Consider the following 15,337-nt stretch of genomic DNA (forward strand, 5'->3'; position numbering starts at 1 on the left):
GTCTTTCGCCTGAGACTCTGTGTGCCTTTATCGTAATAAAATTGTAAAATATAGCATTTTCATACAAAAATTTATTCTTAACCTAACTGCTAGCAGTAAATATTAGGAGCGCCCTCTTTTTGCATGACCTCAATGCGCAATCTTTGCCCCCGTTTTACTATGACATTATTAAAACAGCTTTAGTCACATTAGTTTCGAATAATTTGATCATTCAGTATAGCTTTTATTAACAAATAGCAAAAATTAAGCAAAAAAAAAATTAAGTTCATTAACAAAGAAATAAAATTCAAATTAACGAAAAGTAAAAGTTGCTTTTTTATATTTGTTTGGGTGGCGTCTGCTGTGTGCCTTACAGAACAGAGCGGATGCGTGTTGTGTACAGGCTCAATACGTGAAAGACAGACGGGAAGTGGCGGTGGTGAGCTGATAAGGCCGTCCGCACAGCGAGCATTGACAACATACAGTCAGCAATCGGCCGCCGATCGACGGTACGTAGAAAACGTGCTTAATTTACATATCCATAGGCTGTTGATAAAGCGTTAAGGTTGAGCTTATTAAACTGGCTCGACCGGCTGCTTTCGCTCACCCCGCCACCCCCTACGATCGCCTCATAATGGATGTCCTCGAGGAGATGAATCTAACCTTTTTTAATATATCGGAGGTGTTCAAAATATATAGATCTAACTTCTCCTTCGAGGATACCGACTATGCGCTCTTCATGCCCATCTATATGGAGGTAAGTTGATTTTAAGCAAGCATGTTGAAACCAAGTTCTTAAAATAGCTAACGCATTTCTGTCGGTTCGCATACACGAACGCAGCAATCGTATCCGCATGTACCAAAATTCATAACTACGGGCTAAGCAAAAACATTTTGTAGTGGAAATTGAGAGTTGCAGTTTTCTTCTTTAATTTTTTTTATTGAACTTGTTCAGTAGAGAGGTTAGCCTTTATTTTTCTTTTAAACGGAGCTGGTCTTGCTTCTACTCGTAATTGCTTTTGCTCGATGTCAGCTAACTAATAACTATAAGATCCGGGATGCCGAAAAAACAGCAGGTAAATTTTGACGTTACCCATTGTAACCGGTAATCAATTCACATTTAGAAAAAAAGCTCTCACTGTTTTTGAAGTGCATATTGGTCCTTCAGTTCCTTCGCTTAAGGTATATCGAAACTGTTGGGTTTAAACTCTCGTTGAACGGATATTGTGACACTCCGTTTACCGTGTCCGGTATTGCTTTGCTCACAATATTATAGCTTAAGATTTATGGCTTCACTTGCGCAACATAATTGTTTTGCTTAGCATTACCATACAACATTTCAGAACGTAAATACCGTTGCTTTTACCGTTTCGTTCTCGGTGCAACTTTTGACGTCAATCGTTTTGCGTATTATGATTCGTGAATGGCATCGTAACATAGATTTCTGTAAAAGCGTTCATCATTATGCTTTATGACACACATCTTTGTAGGGAAAAAATGTTTTGCGGCACAAACGCTGCACCAGTAGCTTTGGGGGTTGCTTGCCTACAAGAGGTGTTAATATTATCGCAATTTAGTCTTATTAAGTTTTTTTTTTTTCTTTACCGTTATTTGTTAAACATTTCCGGGCTCTGCACGCCACAATGGAACGTGATACGTTTGAGATTGAGTAGAGTCCGTTTACGATGTGCCGGCTGGGCTAAAAACCAGGCGAGGTCTGCCAGATTGTCACGCGATAAACACGACAGGGTTTGCGATCCATGATGATGTAAAGTTGGTAACGTTTTTGTAAAAACCTATTATTGAAACGGGGAGTCCGTTCCTTTGAATGGCTATGGCTCATTTTCAGTTGATTGGCTATGTGGACAAACGCCAGTGCCGCATCTGGGACTCAAGTAGCCCGGAACGTTGGGCACCATTTCACGTCCATAGAATCAGTGTCTCGTGCGGCGTTTTTCTTCAGAAATGATTGATGAGACAGTAGCAAGAGTCAGTGGTGATTTTTATCATCACAGCTTTGAAACCTGTAAACCGAAATGAGGGTATGAGATGCAAACAATTTTTGCTTTCAACAAAATGTGACAGATTGGGATTCCATCAAATCACAGATTGGTTGCTTCGAGAAGCGACTGGTGAAGTTAATCCTGAGCTATACCGAAGTGTGATTTAGTATTGTACGGAACAGACCGAGTTACGCAACGCACTTTGGAAAGGCGTTTGGCTAACATCGTTTTGCACGAGCGGTGCAAATTGGACCCCCTAGATTGGGCGAACATAAAAACAAAAACATGTATAGAAATTGGACATGGAAATGGAGATGCGACTCTTTGTGCAACCAAGATTAATTAATACACTAACCTCTAACCTAGTGACGTTTATATCTCTGTCAGCACATTTGGAAAGGCTGTTCTAAATGTTTTTTTTCCCATCAAGATGCTTCAGAAAAAACTGTTCCTACTGAATGATGAATTATGTCATTCCCACATAATTAGTAAAATGCAACCCTTGTATAGCTCTATATACGATAATGTCAGACGGGGATATAGAAGTAGGACATTTCGAAATCAGTTCGGCTTATTAACAGTATAAGTACTATTACCTTGATCGACCTGCATGATCTGACGATGTCTGGCCAGCTGGTGCAATCTAAAATTTGTGTGCAAATTTAATATTTTTTAATCACCTATATGTCCTCCTAACATCCTTTATGTATTCTTGTATACACAACACCTCTGTCTGACGTAGTATTGAGCCCGACGAGTTGTTGGCTGCTGCCTCATACGTAAATGTTATTTATGCACTCGAAAGAGAAGCTTCTCGCGGAAACCGGTACCTTTCTAAACGGATTTGAGGCGGCCGATCTCAATCGTCCAAGCATGTTTAAGTATATTTAAACAGCTATTTTGTACGAGTTTGTCTTTGTTTGATATCCTAACATCGTTTCAAATCGATCACAAATGATGGTCCCCTGTTTCGATTTGGTCTTTCATGAAGATCAGGTCCGGCTGTGACCGACGTCTGCTAATTTTATTCTTGCCCGATAATTGCAATTCAAGATACATTCTCTAGGTATACGAATACGTAACACAAATATATTTATTCTGTCGTCGAAGGTTTTTGACTGGTAACAAGAAAGGCCACTTTACATAGAGTATTATATTGGTTTTTAAACCCTATTTAGTTGAGTTGAGTTTCCTATAAAATCACAGTCCATTTTACCACTGACAACTTTCTCTACATATAGTTGCTACAAATAGTTGCTTAATGAAGAGTTTAAGAGCACTCATGATAGAAAGATTTGATTACCCTATGATAGCTTAGAGGGTAACGTATTTGCCCTTGGGAAGGAACACGTTATAGTATAAGTTCGAATCCGGATATTTTGTTTGATTTGGGGGTCAGCCGTCTGACGGAACGGCGACGCCGGGCCTATTATTCGAAAGATAGATTTACCTATCCGTTTAGCTGTGGCAGCTGCTGACTCGACATCAAACGCTTAATGACAGAACTTCTAACTGTGAAAGTTGTGTTCAGCTATTAGTGATACTTTAATTTGTACATTCAAAACAATCAAAATCATACTTTTTATATTTTCGAGCTAATTTTAAGCGAGCGGTAACTTACTTTACTTAATTTAAACTAATAAGTTCATTGAAGTTTGTCTCCTGCTGATATTGTACGACTGTTAATTTTATGCTACATTGGCTTGCTTTTTATTCATTTACTTAAATGCAACAAGCATACCTAAAAGGTATTTTCGACATGGTTCTCTGTTTAGCAAACAAAAAAAAGCTAAAATTAGCTGTTATTTTAGATGCGGCGGCATTAACCGAGTAACGCTACGAAGCGAATTTGCTTTAGTCGTCGATCGACAACAACTGTACACATTAAATTAAAAAAAGGACAGTTAGGCCTACATGAAGTGTGATATTCTATGTATTTTCTGTGTAAACGTAAAGCAGTGTCTTTCAAAGCGCAAAAAATTAGTTCGCTAGTGTATACTGGGACTATTTGTTAGTTGCTTGCTTGCGGTTCATTGTGCCTTGTCTTTCTCTAGGTGATATGGTGCATCCTGTTTTCCGTGATGATCGTCGTTGCAGCCTGTGGTAATCTCATCGTAATTTGGATTGTCTTAGCTCACAAACGAATGCGTACCGTAACCAATTACTTCATCGTGAATCTGTCAATAGCCGATACGATGGTGTCAACGCTCAACGTTATTTTTAACTTTACGTTTATGCTACGGAGCGAATGGTGGTTCGGGGAATGGTACTGCAAATTTAGTAACTTTGTCGCTCTCGTCAGTGTATCGGCAAGTGTGTTTACTCTAATGGCTATCTCAATTGATCGGTAAGTTCCACATGAACAGTTACAGAGTCAACTGTGCATGAACTGTATTCTATTTAGCAAGATACATCCTCAAGTTCATTGGTGCTTTCTACTAGATCTCTAGAATAGTAATAGTAGTCCTATGGTATGCATCTTGTCCTGAATCCAAGTCCCTTTACAAGTCTACTGTTAGTAAACAATTATATAGGACTTTGGATAGCTGTTAGTCTGCTGCGGGACGAGCGGAAGCGGAACGTGCGTTCAGACAAACAGCTTATTTGCGCCATAAAAAAAAGTGAATCTGAATTAAAGTTATAACAATTAGCTGGAGATAGGATGGTGACCAACAGAACCAGCAATGTCTACAGTGAATGAAATAATTTAAAAACGAATCAACTGAGTACGTTAGGCATCTTCGTATAGCTGACGTAATCTAGAAAGTCAAAAAAATTCACTCTGAATGGTCTTCAGATACTCTGCTTCATAGCTTCGCCACTAGACCACTTGTGTCTCCTTGCTTCTCATGAGTATTCCTCTTTCAATAAGATCACTCACTCTGCATGTGGACCATTGAACTATATGCCCTCGTGCATTTGCATAAGCGATCCTTAGTGGTTTTTGAAAGAACTATTAGACACAGACCAACTCCTGAGGTACACCAAGCTTCCGCCACGAACGGAAAAGCTCTCACAGCTGGAACAAATTCGTCTACGGAGCGCAACTATGCTGCGTCACATCTTTCGCAACCTTATTTCTTGAATGATTAACCTTGTCGTTCTCCGTAGGCCTTCTTCGGTTTCCCTCGATAGTACAAGTGCCTGAAATAATTGTTTACGAAGGATTTACAGTTGTATCAAATATTAATAAGGCGCTGATTCTGTGTGCACCTACAGAAAACAGCAGAGAATGATTTACTAATTTTGCCAAAGCGGTGCTCAGGCGACGACTTATCGTTCTTCTGGAGCCAGACAAAACGGTAAAGCATTAGGCCAGGTTTGTATAACAGAAGGAAATTTGCCACTACAAAAAGGTCTAAATTAAAGGTTTTGTACTCGGGCAGCGACAACACTATTACACTTGGTGCCTCGTTTCTCCATTTGGGGCAAACTCCTGAAGTTCGCGAGCTTTTGAGCTCCACTTCGTTCTAAATTGGTGCACCATATCTATGCGGATTTTGCCCCCTTCCTGAAAAGCAACTCTGATCGCTTTCGACAGGACACGGGAGTCAGAGGTGAACTGAGTTCTGGTTTGGATTTCACAAGTAAGAGAAGAACAGTAGAACTAGAGAATAATAGTAGACCTTGCAAAAACTTCGTTTGTTTGGTCAAACTTCAAGCGGACGAATTCAGGCTGGTAGGAAAACAGGGCCTGTCAGAAACCGCTCCAACTAAAAATAGTATCCATTTGGTAGGCCAGCTTTTCGCGCTGTGCTGTTTTGTTAAATTCTGCTGCTCGATAGTCAAATCACCGATAATCGATTCCGAGTTTTGGTTGTCTGCACACATATGTCTGCACACAGCTGGTATCTGTGTGGTGCATTACGACAGGATATAATGCGTATACGAGATCATTGTGAGAGTACCATTTTTGAATAATTTTCTAATAAAGTACTACTTTCTTCCGTTGCCGGCAGTTTTAGTTCTGGAAACCTTACATTTGATACACGACAGTATTCAGCACTCTGAGGCAAGGCTTCGAACTTTCGAACTAGTAAGATCAATACCTTTGGACGATTTGCGCGTGCGCTTCGTCGTTATTTCCACATTAAAGTACGCACCTTTAGGGTTTTACAATACTTGCGTATACATTGCAGTAGATCAAGTATTATAATTAAAATATATGAATAAATACGCGTCTACCATTATGTGAGCGGAGAGCCACTAGCTTTGAAGCATCCGTTTACGCCAGGGAAGAAAAGCCAGTTTGCTTCCTTTTGATGGCAGAGTTAGGGTGATATGGCCACTATCGTAAAAATGTTGATCGAGCGACTAGTCGGTAGGGGGTCGCTCATGGTGGTACCTACGAAAAAAGCCGAAGGGATGAGTGCAAGGGACTCTCGAAAAAAACGGAAGTTTTCATTGGATTAAATCGTGAGCTGAGCGCGTAGCCATTTGCAAGAAGTAGTTCGCGGTGGTCTGGTCACTGCAGAGTGTACGTGGTAAAGTTTTTAACGCTGTGTGAACGCTTTCTCTTGACTGAAACGGGCTTGCCAGAATAGTTCTTACATCGTTACACAGAACAAGGCGAGACATTTAGCGAATACCAAACGGTCCCTGCATGAAGAGACGGGTGTGTAACTTGATTTTGGCTTCTTGGACAGCATTGGAAGTACAACGAGGTCAGTTCTTTTCGCTTCATAACCTGTACTCACATATGCTGAGTAGTCAGTATTGTGCAATATTATATGCCGCAGAGTGCGGCACTTGCTGGCTTGAGCGTGCTAAGCTAATTCTGCTAGCTCTGCATTATGTGGGCACGGGGCTCGACAACGAGAGTACAGCTCGATAGGCTACCAATTTGATCACCATGACCCTCATCAGCGGTGCCCTCCTATGGGCGTATAAATTGGCCAGCCATTGATGGGCGCTAGTAAGGAGCGTACTGCAAAAAGATTGGAGAATAAATTGCTTTGTACTCATACAAGGCATCTTCTATCGTTCTGACCCAAATAAATTACAACCGGTGCTTCCGCAGGCAGCAGAGGCCTTGATATACTGGGGTCTTTCAAGTGAGAGGACTGATCAGCGCCTAATGGCATGATTATTTTCTAAACAAAAATGTTTGGGCTATAACACGTCGTGGCTGCGATGTATGCCAAGTAGCGGAAGACCGCAGAAATACATGTCCTCCTGCCTCATCGACACTGCATCTGTAAATCCGCCGCGAAAGGAAGGCTAGCACGGATCCCATTAAGCAAAGGAACAGCCTAGATAATACCTGAGTACTATTTCGACAAGACAATGTACGTCGCAACGACGAAAGGCTTCATTGTGTGAGCTTCTTGTCGCGGGCTCGTGCAAGATATAGTCGGTGCCACCGGTAAACGAAAACTGGAGTGGGTGGAATCCTAGTCGACACGCGTTCGGAGAGAGAGATCCGGAAGAAATCTGAAAAGTACGGCGTGATGTTGAACCCTCTGAACCTTAGTATATACCAACCACCGAATAAGCATATCCTGCTGGATAAACGTGGGTGAGTAAACATATGATAAATACATGTCTTCGACTATATAAGCGCAGACCGAGTGTGAAGTTTCTAAAAAAGTAATTTTCACCTCTTCTGTGTCGGCCAACAACGAAGCAGGCTATTGCGTCTCATAAAAATATATATTAAATAACATGTTTTTCTATTCTGAATAAAGTAAACTTAACCGATTTACTTAAAAAGCTCTACAGGGCTAGAATATTTCCTAATTTCGTCCAAATTTCGTCTGCCAACAGTGTATAGTCAGGAAAGTTCACCATATCCGCTTGTAACAGTCTAATTTGTATGAGCCCAGAGGGAAAAACACCAAAGACCCAAAGTCAATGCTTAGTGGCTGAGCTTCTGTCTTTCGAAGGCTACAGTGCAGTGAAAATTCATCGAAGACCGGTGAAGACATTAGACAAAAAAGCAAAAACACAGTCCGTGTACAGTGTAAATAGACAATAAGTGTTAAAGACCAGCAAGGAGGTAATCAGATGTCGAGAGCCGATGGACAAGAACACATCGCCACAGTCTTTTACAAAGAAATTTTTAGGAAACGTATATGGACTCCGAAGGCTCTGTTGGCCAAAACATGGTATTTCGTATGTACCGTGTTACGCAATCATAACCCAAATACTGAAAACGCAGAAACTAGGTAAAAAATTGGTCCCCCGTGAATTGAATCCAGATCAGTGTGTTCCATGTGCAATTTGTGTAACTTTAATCGACAAAAAAACTCGTGTAGATCATACCACAACTATCGATGAGGCACGGTTGAACTTTAACAGCCAGCCGAAAAGGAACCAGGCGAGAGAAATCGAGTTCGGCCGCAGTATCGAACCTCCGGCATAAGGTGATGGTAAGAACTGCAATGGATATCATTAGCATCGTCTACTACGAGATACACGCTAAAAAATGATTGCAGCCCGTCATCTAAAGAGTTCCTCAAGAGACCCATGGACCTTCATAAACTCATGGGGATTGTTGGCACGCTATCGTTACACCAGACCTCATCGTCATACTTCAATGACTTCCTGCATTGAGCAAGTGAATATCACACGTTAACCTTGCCCTTGTAGCCTTGCTAACGTAGCCTGCCTGTTGTTTCAATCCAAATTTCCTTAAAGGGACAAACTGGTGGATAAGCATGTTTCACTATCAATTCATTTCGAGAAGCGACAGACATACTACGTGCAAGTACGCGAATTATAGATGGCTTTTAAAATCTGCCAGAACTATAGGACAAATGGGCAAAAATAAAAAGTGCCGCCAACACATTATTAGTTCGCTGAGTAGGTTTGTAACAGCCTAAAATAAACAATCTCCGAATTTTATTGAGTTAATTTGTTTGACTTAAGACTGAATCAATTTGATTCAGCCTGGGAAGGCTTTGGCCATGGCTTCATAGGTCTGTGGGATCTTTTGCACAGTGTACATTGTTGAGCTATTAGCTCCTCGGACTCGTGTGTTAAGTTCCGTCCAGTACACGGACATATATGTACTTACTAGCCCGCCAATTTTCATCAACTGCTGAAAGAGAAAATGCTGTTTTGACTTGGGGTGATCTGTAAACGTATCTAGTAGTCATTGAAGGAATAGAAATTTATTTAATTGAAACCCCTTTTAAATTTACCATATACAATTACAGTCAGAATTTCCTTGTTATCAGTGTAGATATCTCTTCTACCTGTAAACCGTGATCTCGATTGGCAATATGGCCAGATATTCAAACCCAACAGGAATGACGGAAGTTCTGTGTGATGTGTGGCTATTGGTCCTGGATATTTTAAGCCTCTCGTTACTTTGTTATTATACATACGAGCTGTACATAATATCATGTTTTCAGTTATTATTGTGGAAACCTATGATGCGCTATGGGTAAAAGTCTGGTGAGCACTAATCGTGAATTTAGGAACATGTAGAACACCTCGTGTTTCGTCGCTCCCAGTGGAAATATTACCTCGATCAAAGTATATTATTTTTTTCAGTGTTGCTTTTTCACTACATATGCAGTCTTACTGCACGTAATGTTGTCAGAATTGACGTCGTTTACCGTCACACGTAATTTAAAGTGCGTAAGAGCAAGAAAGAAGTAAAAGAAAACCTCTGTGGTGTCTTTTCAAGAAAACACTACGTCATTTAGTCACAATGCGTGTTGTACCATGTATATTCTGACCAATATACATCAACAATAAAATTACATTTACGATTTTTACGCGGAAAAAAACAAAAGCATCCATTTCGAGCTAAGTGGATCTCGAATTTCTGCATGTAGACTTTAGTGAACAGAGATAAGTATGTCTATATACTCCATATCATCGTTTGTTTTAATGAAATTTGATTAAAGGTTGGCCCCGAACGCTGTAATTCCTCTCGAGATGTCTTTCAAGCCCATGTGCATTATCTTATGCATTATTAGTCTTAAACCTAATTCAACAGGGCAGGTTAAGAGGTTGTTCGAAGTTCCTTAGACGAGCTTAGAATACGCCTCACGCACCAGTCACAAGGCTAGTACACGATGCATTTTACCTGAAACGATTAGTAACACAAACGAAAGGCTCACAAAGACGGTACCTCGTGGGTGGACGATCGCCTTCTGATCTAGGGAGCACTTCCCGCTTCGGTCTTTTAAGGTTCGGTCTTTTAAAGAACCCGATCCACAAAAATAATAAGGTGTGGTTACAAGGGTCTCAACACACAATTTCTAAGTATATTTATACCGCGATTCGCTCATAGAGCCATGTTATCACAATGCTAAAGGAAAACCTGTTGTATTTCATTTCTTCTTATACGCGTTTCTGAAGTCAGTCTGTGCACATCAACGCTTTCTAGTACTCGTCTCGCAATTAATTTTTTAGTATTTTGCCCGACAGAGAATCTGGGTTCGTTCAATTTCCTTGTTCAATTAAATGACGGATCCGGTCCGTTTTATAATAAATAAGACATAAAGGGCGCCACTTTTTGTTCAAAACAGATTGCTGAAGTGTTTTTTTAGGATCAATTTCAATTTAGTTTCTTTTATCTGATGGTCTATCTTAGACTCTGGCACATCAAAGGAATTAACCTCCTGCTTAGTACATCGGTCGGTGCTGGCGCGGACAAAAGTTAAGGGCCATGAGTCCTTGTGGAATAAGTTTATTTAAACAAATCGCAGACTACCTTAGCTTTCGTCCAAGCACTAGTCTACTGGCTATCGTCTTTGAGTGCAAGTATTTCAAAACCGACCTTTCTTTTAAGAGGTAGCAGTGCATGCTCACAGGACCTTGCCTGATCTTTCAAGTAAATAGTTTTTTTCGCATTAAACTCTTTTTTTTTTAACTCATATCGAATCCTGCACTCCTTATCTATACTTTCTGTAACCTCGAATTAGCTTTACGGTCGATGTACGCCCGTAGGGATTCAGCCACAGAGACGATTTTTGAACACAATGCCTAGCATTGACTTCATGTATTATTCCGTGCCAAATTACGCCTGATCTGCAGAGAATTCGACGACGAAGGTACTTTACTAGTCAAACGATTGCACTTGTCCTATAATTGCAGTGCAGTCAGCGCTTCCGTCTGAGTCATCATTCTCTCCGTAAAATATTCTCAGGTAATTAGATTGAGTGGGAAACGGTTCGTCTGCGACTCCGAGCACAGAAAGAAACCAATGAAAGCTCTGCTTAACGGCTATTAAGAACAGGTCTCCAATAGATTTTAGTCTGTTTAACTGAGTAAGTGTCTCTTTCTCATCATACTAGTATCATCACACTACTGTTTACCTTACTGAGTGCGAAAGTCCTTTATGCATCCAACAATTAGGACTATAAATTGTGTACCCTAAAGCTCTTATAAATTGTCTGTTAATCGCCTTCATCCTAGATTCCGCTTAGCGCAGCATTAGGCCCCTCAGAAATCATTGGACGGCGCTACGCATCTAGTCGCCATGTGTCACATTCATACTGATTATTTTATAGGTCGAATAGGACGTTTTCTCGTCGGCACAAAAACATCACCCGTCCTAGCCATAATGATCTTTTCTAAAAACTTGCCATCCGCGACATTTTCGTTTACCCTTGTTTCAACAAAACGAATAATATTCAGGTTATGTCTATCGGCTTATGAGTAAGGCTTCTCAGCGGCCTCTTTTCCTGCTATTGCTTACGTTTTTCAACAGAAGTCCTTAGAATATTTTGCATTATAGTTATCTACAATTAATTACGTTATCTCGATAGTGTCGGAGTTTAGTCACTCCAAGAGCAGTCGCTGAAGCTTTATTTATTCTTTGTGCTATATTCAAAGGTCTTTTCGCATCGATGGTGCATTTACATTTAGACAATGAGAATTTTCGCACAGTTTCTCTGTCTAGATCGAAGTTACGTATATCTGATGCAACAGTTTCGTTGATGTTTGTGAGTCTGTTTTCGCGCAGATTCACCCAAACAAATAGCAAAAATTCGAGGTAGAAGGGTGTTGGCAAACAAAACAATATAATACTATATTAAAAATGGAAGGGCCATCATATTGTCAAAGCAATCCGGTCAAATATCCCTTACGCAATTGTCCCGCCTCAAATAATCTTATAGTTCAGGTAAGCTACCGCTTCCTCCAGTCAACATTGAACGCCGTCAACCATCTGTATGCCTTTTCGTTTTCCACGTCTACATTAGGCTAATTTCCGATATTCGGAAAGATACTGTTAGCGGTGTCTGCCATTACAACAACTGAGTGCTTATTTACGACGTTCATTTTGTGGTCTGTGGAAATCACTATATTTGGTAACCAGACATGATACCTTCGGCCTAATTGTCTTCACGACCTTAATATTAAGCTCACGAGCTGACTTTTTATGACCTCAGTGGTTTCAAGGCGTTTAAAAATTATTATGCACCTCATTGTGTTGTGGACCCTGTTAACCCTGTCTGAGATTCTTATCCCGGATCTCTTATTTGGATCAATTAATGATCTCTGATGTTCAGACGAAGATGTCCCTTAAGGTCCCAATTGTATTTTCAAAATAGAAGAACTTCTTATTAGAAGAATGTCCGCTGCGTGCAGCTGAAAGCAGCGGCATCTGGCTGGGGCAGTTCTAAGCCGGGTCTAGATCTGTCGTCAACAATTTCTACTTCGTTCATTCTCCAGTAAACCTTCATATCGCACATATCAGAAATAACTCCTACAATCTATCAGCAATGTTGACCCCGCTTCGCAGGGCGTTTCTTCGTTTTGTTTCTCAATTACCATAACCAAACACTAAGGCTTGCCTTACCTAATATAAAGAACTTTTGACGAAACATGTACAGGCAATTAATGTACCTCTTCAATAGTCTGAACCTTACCACGAGCCACGATCTGTGCACTAACGATCAGTCGTTTTTATCGCTGTAAAAAGTAGCGTAATCCAATAGAAAGTTTATAATTGCAATTACGTTTATGTTAATTCTGCATCATGCTCTTCCTCGAAAAAAAACTTAATTAAATGTACGCCTCATATGATTTCGGTAGCGTTCGAAATAACATGGACCATATACTACTATACATTTAGTGTTTTAACGATGGGTCACTATGTAGCCAGCTGTTCAGTTTCGAGAGGTTTATCATGAAGTGTTTTTTTTTGTTTGTCTATAGAGGTCACTGGAAGTACACTCGATCCGAAAGCATTTAAATGATGAATACTTTTAATCCATAATAGTATTGGGATTTCTTTAGTACCCTCTATTCGACAGCTGGGGAATTCAATTTAATTGTTTATTGCATTGTACACTTGGCTAATTATATCGGATAGAGTCACTTTTGAAACAAAGGCGTGATATGCTCGTCTGTTCGAGCTCCGGAAGTTTAAGTGTGTTCCTCAGTGCATCGTCCGTCCATGTTTCGCTTCTGCGCCGGAGAAACTTTAATCAAAGCCTGGCGATCGATGATCATGATGGAAATGTTTTTTTAAATTGACCCTGAGTTTAACAAATGCACTGCCCAGCTGTATCGTTTCCCAGGAGCCGTTTGAGCAGTGACCGTCATCCAGTCTGGAAACTGCCTCCGGCCTTAAAATTAAGATCATCGAGGAAGGCCCTACTGGCCATGGGTACGATGCTTTTTGAAGTTCTTACAAAACTTGTAAGACTGAAATAGATCAACCTAAGCGATCAAAGCCTACTTGAAACATTTTTTTTATTAAAAATCGTAAAAGATTCAATCGTCAATTGACATTAGTTAGCTATTTAAATCTCGGGCGCTATAAAAAAACATGTATTTTAATCCAGTGATACCTGTCGTGGACATTACCTACCAGCTATAATGTTGTAAATGTCACTGGGTGGGAATGAGGTAGTGAGCAGACGTCCGGCAATTAATTAAAATTACGTTGGACTTTAAAAAAACCTGATTGAGACAAAGTTTCAGTGGAAATTAGATCAAATTCGGATTAGGAAATAACATTTTGAACGACAAATCGAGACCTACGTGACGGAAAATGCACATAAGATTTTAGGATAAACTTAATAATGTGATGCGTATACGTAAGTGTCTGAGTATGCAGACCAGTTAACTGTGCGTGTTCCGATAACGTTTTTCTCTGACTAATTGTCAGAGCTTTCGCATCGAGTACATCTACGTCGGGATTCTCTAGTCTTGACAACAGAGCTTGTGAACTCTATGGTGGGCGCGTGATATACTTCCGCGATCGTTCTTAGCGCTGGTGTATCGCTGGACATTAGCATACGGTGCTATGTAGAGATCGTATGTAGCGGATAACGTATCTGAAAGATACTGGTACTAATTCGAAAATTTGCTTGCATTGCCCAAAAAATGATCAGAACCTTTTGGACTAACGCTTAGGTCACGTTGAATACGGATATATACTTTAAACTAGGATAGTTATATTAATATAACTAGATATAGGAAAATCCGTACATGAGTGGTGTCGATTTGGTGAAGTCGGACATGAACGAAATCCTATTGCGCTAGCCCAAAGCAGGTAGCCGGAGAAGTTATCAAAATGATAGGAACAGTTTGAAGTCTTCTAGGAGTTGAAACGTGAAGTCTAGCCTCGCTTTGTTCTGCCTCGCTGAACAAAAAGTCGCCGTCGGAAGACCTAACCTGTTACGTTGCCTAAATAAGGATAACAGTTATTTCAACATAGAATTGTTAACAATACGGCTTATGTCACGTTTCTCTCACCAGGTATATGGCCATCATGCATCCCCTTCACCCTCGAATGTCCCGTATGATGACACTCAATATCGCGCTGTGCATTTGGCTGTTAGCGGGTTTGCTCGCATGTCCGCAGTACGTCTATTCAAGAGTTAAAGAGCAAGACAACCATACCGTTTGCTACATGTTCCTTGATGAAGATGGAGAAATTACCGAAAGTCGCGCCGATTACCTGTGAGTACCGTTTCAATTATTTAGATATTCTCTTAGGTATCTGGCAGACATAACGTAACTACAAGCATATATAAATGTTTTAGAGACAATAATAGCAAGGAAACAAAAAACATTAACGTAACACAATGTCTTCAGGTGATTTTGGTAGGAAGGTTTGCTTGAACATTTCTTTCTTTAATTTTTCTACTGTTACCAGTTAGCTAAACGGTTTACAAGATCGAATCGGCACAATGACATCGTGTCGCGTTCTTGTTCCTATGCCTTCCTGCTGCGTTTTTACGTACGTAACTTCTGCTTCTTGTTAGAGTGCGGCCTGTATTCCTATTTTGCTCATGTGCTCGTTTCTATTCATTACGTATCATTCCGATAACTTAGGCTTAAGAATTTTGACTAATGGCTGCGCGTCACTGGCTAACTTTGTGATATCCAAAAGAGCTATTTCGGATAACAGTCGCTAACCGACTGTATCCGACTTTGGT

The 15,337-nt window shown here is 40.4% G+C and overlaps 2 protein-coding genes across 6 annotated transcripts in view; one reads left to right on the forward strand and one right to left on the reverse strand.

The window, feature by feature from the left end:
* LOC111243197 (uncharacterized) overlaps nt 1-15,337 on the reverse strand; it is a 144,160-nt gene that overhangs the window by 76,511 nt on the left and 52,312 nt on the right. The window lies entirely within an intron of this gene.
* Nucleotides 1-15,337, forward strand: part of TkR99D (Tachykinin-like receptor at 99D) — a 63,261-nt gene that overhangs the window by 19,473 nt on the left and 28,451 nt on the right. For 3 of the 5 annotated variants that reach the window (XM_086977484.1, XM_022817782.2, XM_086977483.1), the window contains exons 2-4: nt 356-736; nt 4,037-4,329; nt 14,655-14,858. In XM_086977484.1, coding sequence (XP_086833610.1) covers nt 614-736; nt 4,037-4,329; nt 14,655-14,858 — 620 coding nt within the window. In that variant the 5' untranslated portion in view covers nt 356-613. The remainder of the gene's footprint in view (nt 1-355; nt 737-4,036; nt 4,330-14,654; nt 14,859-15,337) is intronic. The other 2 variants (XM_086977485.1, XM_086977486.1) reach the window with 2 other exon arrangements.

This window comes from Varroa destructor, unplaced genomic scaffold (genome assembly GCF_002443255.2).
Source record: "Varroa destructor unplaced genomic scaffold, Vdes_3.0 BEIS01000001.1, whole genome shotgun sequence".
Taxonomy (NCBI): Eukaryota; Metazoa; Arthropoda; class Arachnida; order Mesostigmata; family Varroidae; genus Varroa; species Varroa destructor.